General features: G+C 35.0%; 1 protein-coding gene across 15 annotated transcripts in view; it reads left to right on the top strand.

The window, feature by feature from the left end:
* VPS13B (vacuolar protein sorting 13 homolog B) overlaps positions 1-21,660 on the top strand; it is a 739,627-nt gene that overhangs the window by 194,536 nt on the left and 523,431 nt on the right. For all 15 annotated transcript variants that reach the window (XR_005989852.1, XR_005989854.1, XR_005989853.1 and 12 more), the window contains 2 exons: positions 19,978-20,112; positions 20,872-21,045. Coding sequence is in view for 12 of the 15 variants with exons in the window: in XM_041768645.1 (XP_041624579.1) it covers positions 19,978-20,112; positions 20,872-21,045 (309 nt within the window). In the remaining 3 variants the exon portion in view is untranslated. The remainder of the gene's footprint in view (positions 1-19,977; positions 20,113-20,871; positions 21,046-21,660) is intronic.

The following is a 21,660-nucleotide window of genomic DNA, read 5'->3' as shown; positions in this document are numbered from 1 at the left end:
AACTGCTGAGCTACCCAGGGGTCCCGAGATCTTGGTTTTTAGCATAAGTCAGTTTTAATTGAAACCTGGATATTTTGGGTATTGTTTTCTGAGACTCTGGATGTTTTTTAAACATTGACCTTTCTTGGTGTTGGTGGGTGTGGGACTACAGTTTTTTTGCTGTGGTGTTTGGCTGGAGTGGAATAGTTGTTATCTAAAAATTTTCTCTCTTGCTGGGATCTTCCTTTCTGGTCCTTTGGCTAAGGAAAACTGGGTTCCTGGAGAGGTTTTAATTCTTTATCTATTGGCATTTCTGCATTACTGGGTTCTTCATCTTCAAGTTTGGATTATTTATTTATTTAAGAAGAAGGTACATGAGTGGTGAGAGCGGAGGGGCAGAGGGAGAAGGGAGAAGCAAACTCCATCCCAGGACCCTGAGGTCATGACCTGAGCTGAAGGCAGATGCTTAACTGACTAAGCCAAGTCTGGGATGAATTAGGCAAAAACATAACCTATGCACCTCACCACTATTTCTTTCTTTGGGTTCTGAGATGTCCCTAACTGGTCTGCCATTTTCTTTCTTTCTTTCTTTCTTTCTTTCTTTCTTTCTTTCTTTCTTTCTTTCTTTCTTTCTTTCTTTCTTTCTTTCTTTCTTGTCGTCATCTTCTTCTTTTTTTTTTTTTCTGTATAATATTGGTTTTTTAGTTGTACTTAGTTATCATGAGAAGTAGAGAAAAGTCTACCCTCTCTTCCTGGAAGTGGAACTAGTTTATTTCTATAATGAATTAAGAAGTATCTTTTAAAAAACCTTAATTGTTACTTTTTTATTAGAATAAGAGTAAATGTGACCTTGAGAAGTCTTCTGTTTGTTGATGCTCCAATTTTTTTTTCTTTCTTCCTTTTTTTTTTTTAAAGCTTAACCATACCCAAGCTGTGTAACATGTTATTTCACTCTGAATTTGGTTCTAGTAAAAACATTTGTTCTTTAGGGATGTGACTGACACTGATTTATGAATAATTTCAAACTCAGTTCATGTGTAGATTGCATTATTTCTATTCTTCCTTTCCTTGCACATATCTTTTAAGACTTTTTTAGACTCCTGACATCTTCCATGATTTTATTTGTATATTTGCACTAATAATTGAAAAGTCTTAGTGATATATGTAAATTTATACATTTTAGTCTATCTCTTTGATATCATTTATAAGTTTGGATACCAAATTAGTAGTGTGTTCTTGTTATTGCCTGATTTTACCTACATTGATTACAGAGGATTATTTGTCTTTGGTATTTAAATGTAACATCTTACTTAAGTTTCTAAACTTAGTAAGTCAATTTTTAGATTATATTTGAAGTTTTGCAAAATTTGATTTTTCTACATTAATGGTAATTTCTGTGTAATTTTGAATATTTTTTCATGCAGTTGTAACCATACTGCATGTATCATTTTATGTTCTATTGTCTAATAGTACTTAGTATATTTTATATACTTAAATATAAGCTAACATAGGTTTTTAATAATAATAGATATGGATATTTCATAATCTACATACCAGTTCTCTTTATTTTTTTTATTTTTTATTTTTAAATTTTATTTATTTATGATAGTCATACAGAGAGAAAGAGAGAGAGGCAGAGACACAGGCAGAGGGAGAAGCAGGCTCCATGCGCCGGGAGCCTGATGTGGGATTCGATCCCGGGTCTCCAGGATCGCGCCCTGGGCCAAAGGCAGGCGCCAAACCGCTGCGCCACCCAGGGATCCCCACCAGTTCTCTTTATTGTATCTAAGTGTTTTCTGGTTTTTGCTGATGTAATTAAATATTGCTAAAACCACTTTTTCTGTTTTTAGTTATTTTTTTGCAATAAATTCCAAAGATTAATTTGGTGGTGGATTATAAACTTAAAAAAAAATAACATACAGTATGTATTGCTTTCCCAAATAATTTCATGAATATATAATGTAACTGATAATGAAGGATTATGATTATTTTAATAAAGCCTTAATAACATTAAATATTGTAGACTACATATACAAATGGTGCTTTACTTTTCCTTTAATTCACTTTTCTTTAGTTACAGCAAAATTGATCTTTTGTCTTATATCTTTTTATTATTTGTATTTCCTCTTAGGTGAAATTGCTTTTGTATTCTTTAGATATACTGATTTATTTATTCAGTTATCTAAGTACTTTTTTAAGTGATTAAGCTTTTAGTGTATTTGTCAAAAAAACTTTTGAAAGTTTATGTAAATTCTTTGGCTTCTCCCTGTGAATATTTGTACAGTCAAAATAAAACATGTTAAACTGTCAAAGAGGGCCATATTGACTTTTATTTATAACAGTAAATTTTCCCACAGGTTTCGTATATAGACACACCTCAGGAAAATTTTGGGTTTGGTCCAGGCCATGACAACAAAGCTAGTCAAATGAATTTTTTGATTTCCCAGTGCATGTGAAAGTTATGTTTATAATTCAGTCTGTTAGTGTGCAGTAGCCTTATGTCTAAAATATATATAGATATATATTTATATATACACACACTTTAATTTAAAGATACTTTATTGCTAAAAAAGGTGACCATCATCTGAACTTTCAGCAAATTTGTTATCTTTTTGCTGATGGAAGGTCTTTCCTTGATGTTCATGGCTGCTAACTGATCAGGGTGTTGGTTATGAAGGTTGGAGTGGCTTTGGCAATGACTTAAACAGCAAAGAAGTTTGCCCCATCGATTGACTCTTCCTTTCATGAATGATTTCTCTGTAGCATATGATGCTGTTTGATAGCATTTTACCGCAGTAGAACTTCTTTCAAAATTGAAGTCAGTCTTTTCAAACTGTGCTGCTGTTTTATTAACTAAGTTTATGAATCCTTTCTTGTCATTTTAGTAATCTTTACAACATTTTCACCAGGACTATCTTCCATTTTAGGAAACCACTTTTTCTTGGCTCATCCATAAAAAGCAACTCTTCATTCATTAAAGCTATATCATGAGATTGCATCAATTCAGTTCCACTTTTAGGCTCCATTTCTCATTCTAGTTCCTCTTCTTATTTCAACCATACCTATCATTACTGCCTCTACTGAAGTCTTGAACTCTTCACATGAGGGCTACAATCAGCTTCTTTCAAATTCCTGTTAAAGTTGGTATTTTGACTCCTTCCATGAATCATGATGGGATTCTTAATGGCATCTAGAATGGTGAATCTTTCCAGGAGGTTTTCTATTTATTTCTCTTTACACAGATCCATCAGATGAATCACTATCCATGGCAGCTGTAATCTTTTGAAATATATTTCTTTTTTTTTTTTTTAAATTTTATTTATTTATGATAGTCACAGAGAGAGAGAGAGAGAGGCAGAGACATAGGCAGAGGGAGAAGCAGGCTCCATGCACCGGGAGCCCTATGTGGGATTCGATCCCGGGTCTCCAGGATCGCGCCCTGGGCCAAAGGCAGGCGCCAAACCGCTGCGCCACCCAGGGATCCCTGAAATATATTTCTTAAATAATAAGACTTGAAAAGTTGAAATTATTCATTGATCCATGGGCTGCAGAATTGGTGGTGTGTTTGCTGGCTTGAAAATAACAGTGTTGTACATCCCCAGTAGAGCCCTTGGGTGACCAGGCACATTGTCAGTGAGCAGTAATATTTTTAAAAGCATTTTTTCCTGAGCAGTAGGTCTCAACATTTAGTAAACCATGTTATAAACAGATATGCTTCATCTAGGCTTTGTTGCCTTAGAATTTTTAGAATAGTAAGTAAACATTGTCTTTAACTTAAGGTCTCCAGCAGCATTAGGCACTAACAAAAGAGTCAGCTTGACCTTTGAAGCTTTAAAGCCAGGCAATTCACTTCTCCTTTGTAGCTATGAGACCCTACATGGCATCTTCATTCCAATAAAGACTGTTTTGTTTACATTGAAAATCTGTTGTTTAGTGTAGCCACCTTCATTCATTATTTAGTTGGATCTTCTGGATAACCTGATACAGTTTCTATATCAGCACTTCTTTATGAACATGGCTTCTTGCCTTAAATGTCATGAACCAATCTCTGCTAGCTTCAGGTTTTTCTTTTGCAGCTTCCTCACTTCTCTTGCCTCCAAAGAATTGAAGACAATTAAGGGCCTTGCTCTGGATTAAGCTTTGGCTTAGGGAATGCTGTGGCTGTCTTGGTCTTCTGTGCAGACCATTAAAAATCTTTATCCTTATCAGCAATAACTGTATCATTTGTGTGTTCACTGGGGTAGCACTTTTAATTTCCTTCAAGAACTTTTCCTTTGCATTCACAGATTGGCTGTTTGGCACAAGAGGACTAGCTTTTGCTCTGTCCTGGCTTTTGACAGGCCTTCCTTGCTAAGCCTAATCATTTCTAGCTTTCGATTTAAAGTGAGAAGAGACATGTAACTGTTTCTTTCCCTTGAACACCTAGAGGCTGTTGTAGGTTATTAGTTGGTCTAATTTTAATATTGTTGTGTTTCAGGGAATAGGGAGGCTAAAGAGAGAGGAGAGATGGAGAATGCCTCATTGGTGGAATATTTGGAATGCATACAACATTTATTAACTTAACTGTCTTATAATGGGTGTGGTTCTTGGTGCCCCTCAACAATTACAATGGTAATATCAAAGATCACTGATCACAGATTACTATAGCAAATATAATAATAATGAAAAAGTTTTAAAATACTTTGAGAATTGCCAAAATGTGACACAGAGACACAAAGTGAGTAAATGCTGTTGGAAAAATGACATTGATAAACTTGCTTGAAGCAGGGTTGCCACAAATCTTCAATTTGTAAAAAAACACAATCTGTGAAGCACAGAATGGAATAAAACAAGGTATATCTATAGTTATATAGTCAGTAATCTTACCTTTTACTATTGTTATTACCTTTATGAAAAAGGTACTTGAGGTGTGTGGCCCTTTGAATAAGTGGTGTCCGCACTGACCATCTATTTACTATCCTTATTATGACATCATGTCTAGGCAGAGACAGTATTCCAGAAGTGTGAAACATTATTCCCAGTTTCTACTTTTGGATGGCTACTTTGTCATAGCATAGGTAGTATTTTCTTAAGACTGCTTAGACTGATTCAGTTCCTTCCTTTCTTATGTTTTCATAGTACTGAAACTTCCCATTTTTAGCATTTTGCACAATATTAAGTAGGTACATATTTGTGTAGCTATTGGCTTAATGATTTTGGAATTTATGAGAGAAGATTTTTTTTTTAAAAGATTTTATTTATATATGATTGAGAGAGAGAGAGAGAGAGAGAGAGAAACAGAGACACAGGCAGAGGGAGAAGCAGGCCAAACGCGGGGAGCCTAATGTGGGACTCGATCCCGGGACCACAGGATTACGCCCTGAGCCTATGGCAGGTGCTAAACCACTGAGCCACCCAGGGATCCCCATGAGAGAAGTTTGTAAAATGGTCTTGTCTACCCCTGTTACTCCAGACTGTGCTTGGAATATAGTAGTATATACTAACAACTAAATTAAGTGAGTGAATGAATGAATGAGGCACATGAGTCAAAATTAGTAGGTGCATGAGGGACCATAAGTAGGTGATCATGCTTAGGAGCAGACAAAACTTGCATTCTTAAGCCAGGATGATCGCTTTCCACAGTGAGATAGTCGGGGTTATATGCAGAGGACCTTTGATTTTATTGTGGATTGGAGATGAGTGATTGAAGTAGCAAGACTGAACCTTGGTTGCATGAAGTCATAGTTCTTATGGTAAAAGAATAGTTTGTCAGGATCAGTTTCTTTTTTTTTTTTTTTTTTTTTTTTTTTTTTTTTAGGATCAGTTTCTTAATGGTGAGGTAAGTAGCTTGGCAATTTTACCTTGTGGTATAATTGAGAGTGCCTTATGGCAGAATATGAATTAAGGGAAGAAGAATGACCTTGTCCTTCATAGAATGAATGAATGTTGTATTTAATTTTATTCTGGTGTACCCTTTACTATTTTCCTTTAAACATACACAGTGAAACACAAATATGTGCATGCACGCACACATGGTATTTCCTTAATTTAAAAGATAGTTTTGCTTTAAGACTATGACCATTTTTACTTTGCCAGCTAGTCTTTTAACATATTTGCAGGCTAAATTTTTTTAAAAAAAATCCTTGCCACAGTTTCCCTCTTGTGTTTATAATAAAGTGATTTGAAATAGACTCAGGTGGGACACCTGGGTGCCTCAGTGGTTAAGTGTCTGCCTTTGGCTCAGGGCGTGATCCTGGGATCCAGGATCCAGCATTGGGCTCCCTGCGAGGAGCCTGCTTCTCCCTCTGCCTGTGTGTCTCTGGCTCTCTCTGTGTCTCTCATGAATAAATAAATACATCTTCTTAAAAAAAAAAAAAAGACTCTGGGCTTCCTGTGTGGTGGTTTTATTGATCTCATTACATTTTTGTTTAATGCCTGCATAGTTGCTTTGTTTTTTTCTTAATTTAGTGACTTAAGAGTGATGGCTTCTTCTCCCTCTTCCCACATTGACTGTCAAAATGTGGAATTTAATATAATATGGCTTTTGCATAGTAGTCTTGCTTTGGATATTTCCACCAGTGGTTATTACTGAGAATTTAATTTCTTATAGCTCCTTACCATATGTGTCATAAAATTACCTAATCTTCGAAGCAGGCACTTTGTTTTCTAAGCATTTTATTTTCATATTCTATCCGAAGTGTTATTTTTTAAAGTTCATGTAGATGAATAATACTCAGTGATCATAGGTAGTAATTGGGCATTATTTATTATTTCAGCCAAGAACTTTTAAATGTAGAAAAACCAGTCTAATATTGTATCACTTTGTTATTTGTATCACAAAGAAATAATTATCACTCTTTACCTGGTATTAAAAACATGGTAACTGCTTCAATTAGTTTAAGTTTTCTTTACTTTTTAAAAAAAATATGAGACTATGCTATCTTCAAAGAACACTTTTATGTATCCCGTTATGTAATAGTTAATCTTCTGCTACTATAGCTAATCATTGGCTTTTAAAGCTTAAAAAAAAAATCATAGAATCAAATCTAATTACTCACTTTTTTCCAATGAAGAAACATGAGCCACAGAGGTTTTTTTTTTTTTTTTTTTTTTTTTTTTCCACAGAGGTTTTAAATCCAAAATTACACAGCTATTTCATGGCAGAAGTTATACTACAATAAAGGTCTAGTGGTTAGTGTATCTTTTACTAAACTCCCTTGTTTTTCCCTAATATGTGTAAACTGAACTTCCCTATTGTTTGTAACAATTCTGAAAATCTGTTACCTAACATTTATTGAAGGTTTACATGCCAAGTGCTTTGTTGAGCACTGTCCATTTATCACATCAGTGCTCATAATTCTGTAAGGTAGCTTTGTACCCACTTTATAGGTAAGGATACTGAAACAATATAGTTCAGTTGATTTTAGGGTTCATAATGTGTTTAGTATTTCTGCATACCCCGTATTGTTCAGCCTAAAAGATATTTATTGCTTCCTCATTTATCCTGGATGAAATCTTGTGGAGAAAATTCATTTATAAGCCACATAGAGGATATCATGACATGACTTCTGTACTTGGCAGCATGGCATTTAATTAACTTGAAAACCTTTCCTCAGCAAAGATGGATTAATATATAATATATTGGATAATATATTATACTTAAAATTCTAAGTGAATTACTGAACCTGTTGTACCCCCGCCCCCCCCAAAGGAGAAAACTGCAAACTAGATTTGGAGGTAGGCTTTGTCCAAGTGGGCTATGGCAAGCTGTTATCAGTGGGCATGGTTTTGAATCACCAAAAGGGGTTGAGACAAGAAGAGAGGAATTTGGAAGTGATGTCCATTTCCCTAAGCTTATAACTTCTGAGTAGAAAGGTGGAGTGTTTCAAAAATATTGATTTAACAAAGACTTCTTAGTTTTGGCCTTGATGGAGAAGGGAGAGGCTGTTTTTCTTTTTTTTTTTTCCCCCACACTTCCTAATTTATTTATTTTTTAATTTTTTTATTACATACTTTTTTAATTGGAGTTCAACTTGCCAACATATAGCATAACACCCAGTGCTCATCCCATCAAGTGCTCCCCTCAGTGCTCATCACCCAGTCACCTCCACCCCCTGCCCACCTCCCTTTCCACCACCCCTTGTTCATTTCCCAGAGTTAGGAGTCTCTCATGTTCTGTCTCCCTTTCTGATATTTCCCACTCATTTTTTCTCCTTTCCCCTTTATTCCCTTTCACTATTTTTTATAGTCCCCAAATGAATGAGACCATATAAGGTTTGTCCTTCTCCGATTGACTTATTTCACTCAGCATAATACCCTCCAGTTCCATCCACGTCGAAGCAAATGGTGGGTATTTGTCGTTTCTAATGGCTGCATAATATTCCATTGTATACATAGACCACATCATCTTTATCCATTCATCTTTTGATGGACACCGAGGCTCCTTCCACAGTTTGGCTATTGTGGACATTGCTGCTATAAACATCGGGGTGCAAGTGTCCCAGCGTTTCACTGCATCTGTATCTTTGGGGTAAATCCCCATCAGTGCAATTGCTGGGTCGTAGGGCAGATCTATTTTTAACTCTGTGAGGAACCTCCACACAGTTTTCCAGAGTGGCTACACCAGTTCGCATTCCCACCAACAGTGCAAGACGGTTCCCCTTTCTCCACATCCTCTCCAACATTTGTTGTTTCCTGCCTTGTTAATTTTCCCCATTCTCACTGGTGTGAGGTGGTATCTCATTGTGGTTTTGATTTGTATTTCCCTGATGGCAAGTGATGCAGAGCATTTTCTCATGTGCTTGTTGGCCATGTCTATGTCTTCCTCTGTGAAATTTCTGTTCATGTCTTTTGCCCATTTCATGATTGGATTGTTTGTTTCTTTGCTGTTGAGTTTAATAAGTTCTTTATAGATCTTGGATGCTAGTCCTTTATCTGATACGTCATTTGCAAATATCTTCTCCCATGCTGTAGGTTGTCTTTTAGTTTTGTTGACTGTTTCTTTTGCTGTGCAGAAGCTGCTTATCTTGATGAAGTCCCAATAGTTCATTTTTGCTTTTGTTTCTCTTGCCTTCATGGATGTATCTTGTAAGAAGTTACTGGCCAAGTTCAAAAAGGGTATTGCCTGTGTTCTCCTCTAGTATTTTGATGGAATCTTGTCTCACATTTAGATCTTTCTTCCATTTTGAGTTTATCTTTGTGTCTGGTGAAAGAGAGTGGTCTAGTTTCATTCTTCTGCATGTGGATGTCCAATTTTCCCAGCACCATTTATTGAAGAGACTGTCTTTTTTCCAGTGGATAGTCTTTCCTGCTTTGTCGAATATTAGTTGACCATAAAGTTGAGGGTCCACTTCTGGATTCTCTATTCTATTCCATTGATCTATGTGTCTGTTTTTGTGCCAGTACCACACTGTCTTGATGACCACAGCTTTGTAGTACAACCAGAAATCTCGCATTGTGATGCCCCCTGCTATGGTTTTCTTTTTTAATATTCCCCTGGCTATTCGGGGTCTTTTCTGATTCCACACAAATCTTAAGATGATTTGTTTCAACTCTCTGAAGAAAGTCCATGGTATTTTGATAGGGATTGCATTAAACATGTTAATTGCCCTGGGTAGCATTGACATTTTCACAATATTAATTCTGCCAATCCATGAGCATGGAATATTTTTCCATCTCTTTGTGTCTTCCTCAATTTCTTTCAGAAGTGTTCTTTAGTTTTTAGGGTATAGATCCTTTACCTCTTTGGTTAGGTTTATTCCTAGGTATCTTATGCTTTTGGGTGCAATTGTAAATGGGATTGACTCCTTAATTTCTCTTTCTTCAATCTCATTGTTAGTGTATAAAATGCCACTGACCTCTGGGCATTGATTTTTTTTTTTTTAATTTTTATTTATTTATGATAGTCACAGAGAGAGAGAGAGAGAGAGAGAGAGAGAGGCAGAGACATAGGCAGAGGGAGAAGCAGGCTCCATGCACCGGGAGCCTGATGTGGGATTCGATCCCGGGTCTCCAGGATCGCGCCCTGGGCCAAAGGCAGGCGCCAAACCACTGCGCCACCCAGGGATCCCCTGGGCATTGATTTTGTATCCTGCCACACTGCCAAATTGCTGTATGAGTTCTAGCAATCTTGGGATGGAGGCTTTTGGGTTTTCTATGTATAGTATCATGTCATCGGCGAAGAGGGAGAGTTTGACTTCTTCTTTGGAGAGGCTGTTTTCCTTGAGAATTTGTGATCACAGTTCTGTCATTGCCCAGATTTTAGTTTCTAGTGTGGTCTACGAACCATCAAGACAATAAGTTAACTTAAAATATGATCCTGGTTGTGGTGTTTAATCTCTGGGTATCTAGTAGTAAGCACAGACATTTGTTGTGGCATATACCTTCAACTATGGCAATGTATTTGAAGAAGAAAACCTGTGAAATGTAAACTCAGAATCCCGAATTATCCAAGACCTTGAAAATAATCCACCAAGAGCAGAGTTTGCAGAGACCTCCAATGACCAACTTAGATTCCTAGAATTTCAGATAATGTAATTATTGGAAATAGTATAAAATGGCTATGTTTAAAAGTATTAAAGTAGCAAAAGATGGAATTGAAAATATGAAAGAGGCACAGATATAGTCCATAAAATAGGTAGAGATCCCTGAGTGGCTCAGTGGTTTAGTGCCTGCCTTTGGCTCAGGGTGTGATCCTGGAGTCCTGAGATCGAGTCCCACGTCAGGCCCCCTGCATGAAGCCTGCTTCTCTCTCTGCCTGTGTCTCTGCCTCTCTCTTTCTCTGTGTGTGTGTCTCTCATGAATAAATAAATAAAATATTAAAAAAATAAAAGCTAGATAATTTAAAAATATATATATAGTCTTTGTAGGTCAAAAGCCACTGAATGGATTAAATAGATACAGCCAAAGACAGTATTAGTGAACTTGAAGTGGGAATAAAGAAATTATCCAGAATGTATCCCTGAAAATCGAGATGAAAATGTGAGATACAGTAGGTAAATAAATCTGGACAGTAGGATGAGATAATTCTATATATATGTAGTAAGATTCCCGGGAGGAGAAACTAGGAGAGAGGCGACATTTAGAAACTTTTTTTTTACTCCACAAAATTGGTAAAAGATGTGAATCTTCAGATTTAAGAATCATAAATCCCAAACAAGCAAAATAAACCTTTAGGTGGATACATTGTTGTGAAACCCTACTCTGCTAAAGACAAATATAAATATTTAAAAGCAACTCAAAAGGAGTAGAAATTAATGGCATGCTCTGCCAACATTAATGTTAATTTTTTAGTTTCCCATACTTGGTAATGAAGATGTCAGGGATAAAGCAAACTACTTGTTTTTGAATACCTATTATACTTGAGGCATTGTACTGAGCTATGAAATTCTCTTCGAGTAGGCTCATACAATCTAGTGATCCTGCCTTTTCTAACCAAAATGAGTTAGTGAATCTTCTTGTCAGACTATATCCAGAAGTTGTAAGTTCTTCACTACTTTAACCAGGCTCTGCGCCCCCTTCCAATTGAAAAAATTTCTTTTTCTACTTCCTTACACTCAGAAATGTCCAAATTCCCACACCTGTAGTCATAACACAGTAGGGCAATCATGTAATTATTTTATATGTTAAATATGTAAACTTGAGAAGCAGGTTAATTCTAAATAATGCAGATTAGTTTTCCAAGAAAGTATGCATTTAGCATGACAAAGATACGTAGGAGAGAGACTCTGATTCAGAGTTTTAGAGTTAGCAGCAAATTTTAATTTAAATTTTATTAATTTAATTTAATTCTTAATAGAAGGAATAAATCCTTATGATATAGTTTATATATCATAAACTTATGATATATAAAATTTCTCATAAGTTTCCTTATGATTTATAAGGATTTATTCCTATATTAAAAATTATAAACTTGATAGAGTGTGTTGTTTTAAATTAAGGCATTTCTTTTCATCATTCTTTTAGTATGGAGAAGATATTCTGGCTTAACTCAGTGCTAGAGTGTCACTTCATTTGCTTTCCCATGTTAAAAATAACAAAATGATCAATAATAATAAAAAAATGACCACTATATTTTAAAGGTTACTGCCTCCCATTTGCTTATTTTATCCAAGGGAGACGAGTCTTAAGTGTACCCAGAAAGCTGATTGTCTCTCTCTTGATCTTGCCTCCCCAGCTACTCCTGTTCAGACTATTACTTTCTTCTCAGGCAGTGAGTCTTTCTCTAATTTCACTTTATCCCTTTATTCCTGCCTTAAAAGGATAAATACTTAACTTTTAATATCAACTATTTGGAAGGTCTTTCCTACTTTGTTTTGTGTCAGGTTTTTTTAATAGTTCTGCTAAAATGGCTATCCTGTCAGTCTGTATCTTCAAAGAATTTTTCCCTTCTTCAGAAACTTTTATTATTGGCTTATTATCCTGTTATTTTATTATTTTTGTGTATCTAGCATGAATCTTGGCTGCTTGAGTGTCCTGACATTTTATTTTATTTTATTAATTTAGAATTTATAAGACTTGTAACAAAAAGCACAGTCCTCTGGGCCCCTTTCATCTTCACTGCTTTTTTAGAGGCATTTTCAGCTAATTCTTAGATATTTACCTTTACATTTTTAAATAAAGTGCTTGTATTACAATTTTCTCATCTTTCGTGTTTAGATAATATCTACATACATTCTACTACCACAAACTTCTTGCCATAAAACAACATGAATTTATCTTTTTACAGTTCTATTACCTTAGAGGTCTGAAATGAATCTCATACTAAAACCAGGGTATCAGCTTGGCTATGTTCCTTTTGGAAGCTTCTCAGAATCTGTTTCTTTGCTTTTTCCACCTTTAAATGCCATGTGCATTCATTGGCCTGTGACCTTTATCCCCCATCTTCAAAGCCAGCAACATCACTGTGATAGTGCTTCTGTCATCATGTGTCTTTCTCTGACTCTTCTCTTCTGCCCCCTCCTTTCATTTTTAAGAACCTTGGTGATTATATTGGGTCCACCAGGATAATGCAGAGTAATTTCCCTATTTCACATCAGCTGATTAGCAAGCTTAACTTCGTCTGCAACCTTAATTCTCCATTGCCGTGTAAGGTAATATACTCACAAGTCTTAGATTAGGATGTGGACATTTTTGGTAGGGGGAGGTGGGTAGCCTATTGTGCCTTCCAAAGAGGTTTTAGCTTTTAGGGCTGACACTCATTGACTGTCTCCATCTTTAGTCTTTTTTTCTCTGAAATTATCTAATTATATCACAAGTTTTGCTTAAATTTATATTTAGTATTAATATATTATGACCATATATGGATGAATTATAGTATACTGAATTATACTGAAAATTAAACAATTTTTCCCTCTTCAACTTTTATTCTAGGAGTTAATAACTGCCCTATTAAAATTTGAGTAGTGTTCTATGTACTTATTATTAATTGCCCAGAACTTTCATAGAAACATGTCTTCTCAGAACGCCTGGGTGGCTCAGCAGTTGAGCGTCTGCCTTCAGCCCAGGGTGTGATCCGGGAGCCCCAGTATCGAGTCCCACGTCGGGCTCCCTGCATGGAGCCTGCTTCTCCCTCTGTCTGTCCCTGCCTCTCTCTCTCTGTGTCTCTCATGAATAAATAAAATCTTAAAAACAAACAAACAAACATGTCTTCTCTCAGTAGTTCCAGTACATGAGATAGTTTAAATTTGTAGTCATTATTCTTTTAATGCACTTTTTTCCTCTTTCAATTTCTATTTGTTTCTAATCCTACCAAAGAGCTATCTTGAAGTTTTATTTTATCATTATTCTCGGAATTCTCTTTCCTGTTATGTTGGATCACGTGTTTCTTGGATCACATATGTGGTTCTTTCTTGATTTACTCCCTATTTTTGGTGGAGCACAATTTTGTGGTTATCTTTCCAGGAGAAGTAAATTTTTTCTCAGATCTGGCATGTCTTTTTTTTTTTTTAATTTATTTATTTATTCATGAAAGACAGAGAGAGAGAGGCAGAGACACAGGCAGAGGGAGAAGCATGCTCCATGCAGGGAACCCGACGTGGGACTCGATCCAGGGTCTCCAGGATCACGCCCTGGGGTGAAGGCAGGTGCTAAACCGCTGAGCCACCTGGGCTGCCCAGATCTGGCATGTCTGATGAATCTTTCTTCTACCTTCATATGTGATTGATAGTTTGGCTATTATAGATTTGTAGGTTGGGAATAATTTTTCTACAGAATTTTAAAAGCATTGGCTTATTGTCTCCTTGTTTTTAGTGTTGCTGTTGAGAAGTTTGACGCCCTTCTAATTGTATGTTGTATATTTCCAAGTTATGTCTTTCTGTTTTTATGCATGTTTGTTTATTTATCTCATAGGAGCTTCTCTTTCAGATGTTGGACTGCTATGTATATGTTTTTTCATTTGTTGTGGTGGATTTATGGTATACCTTTTTAATTAGAAACTTTTGTTCCACAGTTTGGTGAAATCTTGAATTATCTCTTTAATTATTTTCTCCATTTTGTTAATAGTCTTTTTGGAACTTTGGGTTTTAGATATTTGGTTGTTTATACTGATCCTTTGATTTTATTCTAATTACTCTTACATTTTCAATCTCTTAGGATTTTATGTTTTAATATATGGTAAATTTCCTCAACTCTATTTTCTTATTTTTCTATTTGAGGAGAATTAACATCATGTTTTTAATTTCTAAGGACTATTATTTTCTTTGAAAAAATTTTTTTTTATGATTTTACTTATTTGAGAGTGAGAGACTGAGTGAGAGCATGACTAGGAGGGAGGGGCAGAGGGTGCTGAAGAAGCAGACTCCCCTGCTGAACAGGGAACAGAATGCAAAGCTTGATCCCAGAACCCATGAGATCATGACCTGAGGTGAAGGCAGAAGCTCAACTGACTGAGCCACCTAGGTGCCCGTTCTTTGAAAATTTTAACTAAACATCTAGTTTATGTTACAGTATTTTCTGTACTGTCTCCGAGGATAGTAATTGTAATTATTACTAAGATTTTTCTTGATATTATTTGGTTACCTCATTTCTTTTCTGGGTTTTTAATTCTCTATATCTTGAAGTGATTGTCATATGATATCTGATGGTCCTTCATATTTAGAATAAAATACTAAATCTGTGTTTAAAGTTGGAGCTTGTTGAATTGCTGGTGTCATAGGGAATTGGACATTACTTACTTTTTGTTGGAGGATAGTCATTTATCAGTATCTCTGATTCCTTTTTCTTGGACTGGCTAGTTTCTACAGAGAGAAATCCTTCTATTTCCTTTCTGAAGATTATAAGCCTATCATTCAGAGTTCTTAGAGAGTAAATAAAAGAAGATCTGATCATCCAGCACATAAACCCCATATAGATTTTTAGACAATCTCCTGTTTTTAGCATGCACCCTTTTCTTTGGTTTTATTCCATAGTTCAAAATCCTTTTGGTTTAACTTCTCCGGAGTGTACCCTTAATCTTTTGCCTGGATGAGTGTGGGGGATTTGCATGACTGTATGGATTAAGGGAAGGGATCTGTGGTTATTAGATAGACTTTTATTCTCTCATTTTTTAGCCTCATCTGCATTCCTGCACTCCGAACTTCCTGGCTTCTGTAATTTTTAATTTTTCAAGGCTTACTGAAAGTCACCTTATTTCTAGTAGAAGAGAGAAGAGTGCCTGTGGGAAATTGAACCAAGTCATGTCATTGCTACCTGTTTATCAAATATTCCTCTTTAAAACTTTTGATGATAGCTTCTGCCTCCTTGAGAATTGCTTATTCAGCTATTATCTTTTCATTTTCATTTCTTTGTGGGTTTAAGGCCCTAAAAGTTTTTTGATAGTCTTTTAGTGGTAGTGAAGAGAGGGCACATAGGTAAATTTACATGGGGTTTGACTCTTTAATATTTACTTAGATATACATGCAGATATGTAGGCAATTCTTATCAGTTTATCTCTTAATAATACAAGAGTGATCATAAGGTGATTTTTGAACACTGGAGAGTTGACAACTGAGGGTTAAGGTCTCAAGGGGATGGAAGAATTATGACAGGCAAGAAAATTGGTGGAAAAGAATTGGAGTTAATGGTATACCACAGGACTAGGAATATGTGATAGAAGTTGATATTTTCCAGAAAAGTACTACAAAGAGATAATAGTGAAGTATTTCATATTAAATTATATTACAAAACTTTAGTATTATTTTCAGGTTTTTTTACTGAAATTAAATTTCAGTTCTCTCTTGTCTTCTAGTGGACTGTCACTGCAGCATTTGAGTAAATGTCTGTGAGAGTGCCTGGAAAGGGAGTATTTCAAATGTTAGATACTGTCATTATCTTTGTGACTGTTCTGTTAACTCATGTCAGCTGACTACATCTTACCAGATATTGTGCCTCTTCTCCAGATTAAGTTCTGTGTAAAATTGAGCTGTTTTCTGATTTAAGTATCTTGAACAGTAACATAACAATAATAATAATGCCTTAAGCTACCTAATCACTCAGCTACATAGTTAATGCTGCCTCTACCCAAAGTCATGCTTTTTTAGTTAAGAGCTTTGGTCTTTTAGTTTCATCATGTTGCAGGAGGTTTCCTTTTCCACTTTCAGGAAGCCTCATTCAATAGGATACAGTATGGATGGTGCTCTGAATTGCTTAATGCCAACACTGTACTCCTTTTTACTTTCCTAGTGCTGACGTCTGGGCATTATGCAGATTTTGGTTTGAAGGTGGAGTAGAAGGGGAAAACAAGTTTATTTTTTTATTAAGGCATTCTTTTTAAGGGAGGCCTGGCTTGCTCAGTCTGTAGAGCATGCGACTCTTGATCTCAGGGTCATGAGTTCATGCTACACATTGGGTGTAGAGATTATGTAAATAAATAAATAAACTTAAAAAATGATCCCTCACCCCTTTTTAAAGAACACTTTCAGTTTCACAGTCAAAATGAGGGGAGGTTAGTTTCCCATATATGCCCTGATGCACACATGCACAGCCTCCACCAATATCGGCATCTCCCACCAGAGTGGTACTTTTGTTACAGTGGATGAACATACACTCACATAGCATAATCACCCAAAGTTTGTAGTTTTAATTGACTATATATATATATATATCTTTTTTACTAGCAGTGTTTCTCCATTGTTGAAGTCCATCAAGAGTGATCTATAATTTATTTTTTTTAAATCTCAGCTTATAGCCTTTAAAACAAATTTCTTTATAAAAGAGCCTTTAGGGATCCCTGGGTGGCGCAGCGGTTTAGCACCTGCCTTTGGCCCGGGGCATGATCCTGGAGACCCAGGATCGAATCCCACGTCGGGCTCCCAGTGCATGGAGCCTGCTTCTCCCTCTGCCTATGTCTCTGCCTCTCTCTCTCTCTCTCTCTCTCTCTGTGACTATCATAAATAAATAAGAATTAAAAAAAAATAAAAGAGCCTTTATTGAGAAATTATGCATAATGATGCTTTAGTTACTAAAAGAAGTTTTAAAATATTTGAGAAATATAGTCATAAAAATGTAAACTAAGTTTGTAGTCTAAAACAAGATGCTTTATATGTATATGAGATTCTTACCAGAAGAAGTTCTAGGCAACTTCTTCTGATAATAGTATTACATATCGTATGTGTTAAGTATTAACAAAGACCTGTCATTTGTCAGGGCACTTGGCTCACTTAGCCAGAAGAGCATGCAACTCTTGATCTAGGGTGTGTTTGAGCCCCATGTAGGATGAAGGGATTACTTACATAAATAAAGATTAAAAAAAGAAAAAGACCTACCATTTGTGATTCAAGATAGAGTCCTAAATGTTATACTGTACAAGAAGCAGCATTATAAAATAATTTAAAAATAAAGCCATTTTGGCCTATTCATATTCTTTTTCTTTTACACCTTTCAGAAACTAATACAACTCTTTCCATTCTGAACACCATCAGCAACCCTTGAAAGAATCTTTGAGTAGCTCTTGACTGCTGACCATTATATATATGGTGGTTTTATATATGTTTTGAAAATTGGTAGAGAACGGAAGTCTCTTGTGGGGGCTTGAGGGTTAGGGACGAAAGTATCATTCCATTTTATAACCCTCTCATCATCTAACATGATTAGAGCAGCGTAAATCATCCAATGATTATAATTTCCCATAACTGCAGTAAATATTAAATATGTAGGGTACCTCAGCTTCCTTTCCTATAAGGAGAAATGTGATCGGGTCTTACCACTTTCTGCTTGGACACTTGGCAAAAACCTATTTCTCTGAGTCTTGGTTTTCCCCTATGTAAAATGAAATGGTAATGGTCACCTTGGGGGCATTTGTTTTGTTTTGGAGATAAATAAATAAAATAACAAACTAGCACTAGGGACTGGCAGTAAGTGCTCAATGCATATTAGGTGCTATGATAACTAGTACTACTGTTAAAACTGTTACTACTATGACTATGTTTCTATAAATACATATTTATATAAATATTGTCATCACTTAATTTTCAGAGATACTACTTTAGATTTTTGAGTCATGGATTTTGAGGATCTGATTAAAATCTAATACCACCATAGAAAACTGTATAAATACACAACATTTCAGACTTCTGTTCTGGGGATAATAGGTACCACTTTAAATGGAAACAACAGAGGTGGTGGATATTGGAAAATAGCAACCAATCAGGACACTTTTATGTAACGACCATATGGAAATTAGTAAATAAACAGGCCCTTCCAAAATGATTGCTAGTATATGAGAGTGTGTTTCTTAAGATGATGCTTTATAATCATTTGCAAATCACGTAGTGTGTTGGTTAAACTGCAGATTCCTGGGCCATATCTGAGAAAGACACTTGGAAGATTATGGGGCTTCTTGAATATACTAAAGTTGAAATGAAAGGTTGCAAAGTGAGGTTTAACGTGTCTGTCATAGAAAGTTTATGGTTTTCTTAATTATTTATACATGTTCTACTTAGAGTTTCAAATGTGAGGGATAGTATATATTTGACCAAAATGTGGAATGTGGAAAAGAAGGGAAATTATATTGGTCGATGTTAGTGAATATAGGGAAAATGAATGGTAATGTCTTCTCTGATGGGATCAAATTGTATTAAACTCCCTAGGTCTTTTATTCCTGTAGGACGTGGAACAAAATTTAACTAAAGTCCTGGAGTCCAATGTATCTTAATCTGAAAATGAGGATGATGAACATTTTTATTATAGGCTTGTTAAGAGGATTGAAGGAGATAACATGTATAACACAGAATAAGTCCTGAGGAAATGTTAGTTGATTAGAGTTCCTCATCATTATAATTAAGTGGTTTACAATATTGTCAGTTCTCAAGGTTCCTCTGCCTGTTGAATTCTCACCTACTGTTCAGGGCCAAGATGAGTTTCTTCTTTTTAAATTAAGTTTTCCCTATCATTTATTTTATGGTAATTTTTATGATAATAATCTGTGCTTCAGTGTCTTTCAGCAAGTAGCATATAGTAGAGATGTTAATATCCACTTTTTTGTTAATTGATATAGAATACCATTGATTTTTTAAATCTGCACATGGTAGTTTAATTTTGCTTATCAGCTATTATATTTTAACTTAGGAGCTGTTCCAAGCTGTCTTGTTTATCTTTCCTTATTCTTCCTGACAGAAGATATTTTGTGGTTCTGTTTATGCAGAAAGTTTCCTATTTAAATTAAATGTCTCTGTCTAAATGAACCTCAATTTATAAATTAGTTTCAAAAATAAATATCTTACTCTGTATTTTAAAACTAAATATGATTTTTTAAAGTTTTCTTGTTTTTTAAACAAATACTTGTTTTAAAACATTTACTAGTATTTCTTGAGCTTGACTAATCAAAAGCTGACTACGTAAGTATAGTTATGAGAATACAGACTATTTATTTTAAAATTGCATCCTTTCACCTCCTAAATGCTAAACTATGAAACTTAACATAAATACTGTAAGAACATCTGAGGCAGATAATTAAAGTATAATTAAGTTTAAATGCCTTGGTGAAGGAGTATAAAAATTATTTAAATTCAATCGGCTAGTACATTTGCAGTTTTCTTTTATTAGGTGTGAAATCTAAGAATCCCCTGCCAACTCTTGAGGGCTCAATCCAGAATGTTGAATTGAAGTACTGCAGCACATCATTGGTCAAATGTGCCTCTGGGACCGTGGGATCAATAAAAATTTGTGCCAAAGCCCCAGGTATGTGCAGCTGGACCGTGTAAAAGTTTATTGCCTGTATAGGAGAATTGGCCTTGCATTTTACAAGGAGCGTTACTGAAACAAGAATTTGCTCATTGTTCCTATGAATCAGAGGTTTTAAATTTTTTTTTTTACTTTAAAATTTTTTAATTGTGCCAAAATGATACTTCTTTACTTTAATAAATTAATTTTTACTTAAGGAAAAAATGCATGGTTATGAGAGTGGTTATGAGGGAGAAAAATTAAAAGTTTACTCTTATACTTTTAGAGGGAATAGGAAGTATAGATATATATGACCCTTAAATATTAAAATGTTGTTAATATAATAAACAGATAACAACTGTTTTTTAATTTTTGTATTTGACTTCACTTTCCTGCCAATTCTTTACTTCATACAATTTTCCATAAACACTTGTAATTTAAGTTTTTTCAGTGCAACCCAAATTTCTTGGTAAGTTTAAGGAGGTACAGATTTTGTTGAATATTTAGAATATAGTATGTTCAAGTTGTTTCCTTTTATAATCTCATCTGAACATGTTCTATATTCATTAGCTAAATATTAAAACTTACATAACTTTTATTAAAACTTACATGACTTTTAAGTTTATCAGCCATACTTTTTAGAATATAAATGTACAGTTACAATGACCAAGTATAACTGAAGTGTTATATTATGATGATATATTTTAAGAGCAAGCATCCTCAAGCTACTCCTATATTTTTTTTAATAAGAATTGTTTCATTAATGTTTCTCTTCAGGTGACAGTGGAAAAGAGAAGTTGATTCCATTGCTTCAGGGTCCTTCTGACACTAAAGACCTTCATAGTAGCAAGTGGCTCAATGAGAGTAGAAAGCCAGAATCCCTCTTAGCTCCAGATTTGACTGCCTTCACAGTCCAAGTTCCACAGTATATGGACTACTGCCATAATTCTGGTGAGTACAAATTTATCATTATTCACTTATTTTGCATTTTCTTTTCCAGTAAGGCTTTTAAAAGAATTTTTCAAAACCAATTTGTGTCCATTGGGATACTCCCTACAGTTGTGTTCTATGAAACTTCAAGTGTAGTGTTTTTGTATCATTTTTGGTAAAGGGTAAGTTTATAAACAATAATGATTTTATATGAGAGTTCAGTTTTTGGTATAACAATCTTAGATTCATATCTACTAAATCCATCTGAGTTTTAAAACCTACCATATCATGTAATAGGTAGAAAAGAGTAAAAGAAATTGAAAACATTGGAAAGAGAAACTACTTTTCCTTGGGATAGTGGCACTTTGTGACCCATCATTTGCCAAGTGAAAATCAGGTATTTGAGCCTTCTGCAATTTTGCAGAAAGGAAGAAATGTTGATAATGGAACCAAGAAAAAAAAATCTCTGAGGTCAAGATCCTCTTTCATAGAGTTATTTTTCTAGTAGCATTTTGCCTAGAATCTTTTTCATTTTATTCAACACCATAATAGCAAAGGTACACCTCTTGTGTTGATAGAGGAGATAACAGAAGGATCCACAAAGATTGAGATTAAAAAAAGAAAAAAAATATATAT

This window comes from Vulpes lagopus, chromosome 9, assembly GCF_018345385.1.
Source record: "Vulpes lagopus strain Blue_001 chromosome 9, ASM1834538v1, whole genome shotgun sequence".
NCBI classification, from domain to species: Eukaryota; Metazoa; Chordata; class Mammalia; order Carnivora; family Canidae; genus Vulpes; species Vulpes lagopus.
This window is presented reverse-complemented; position numbering and strand designations above follow the sequence as displayed.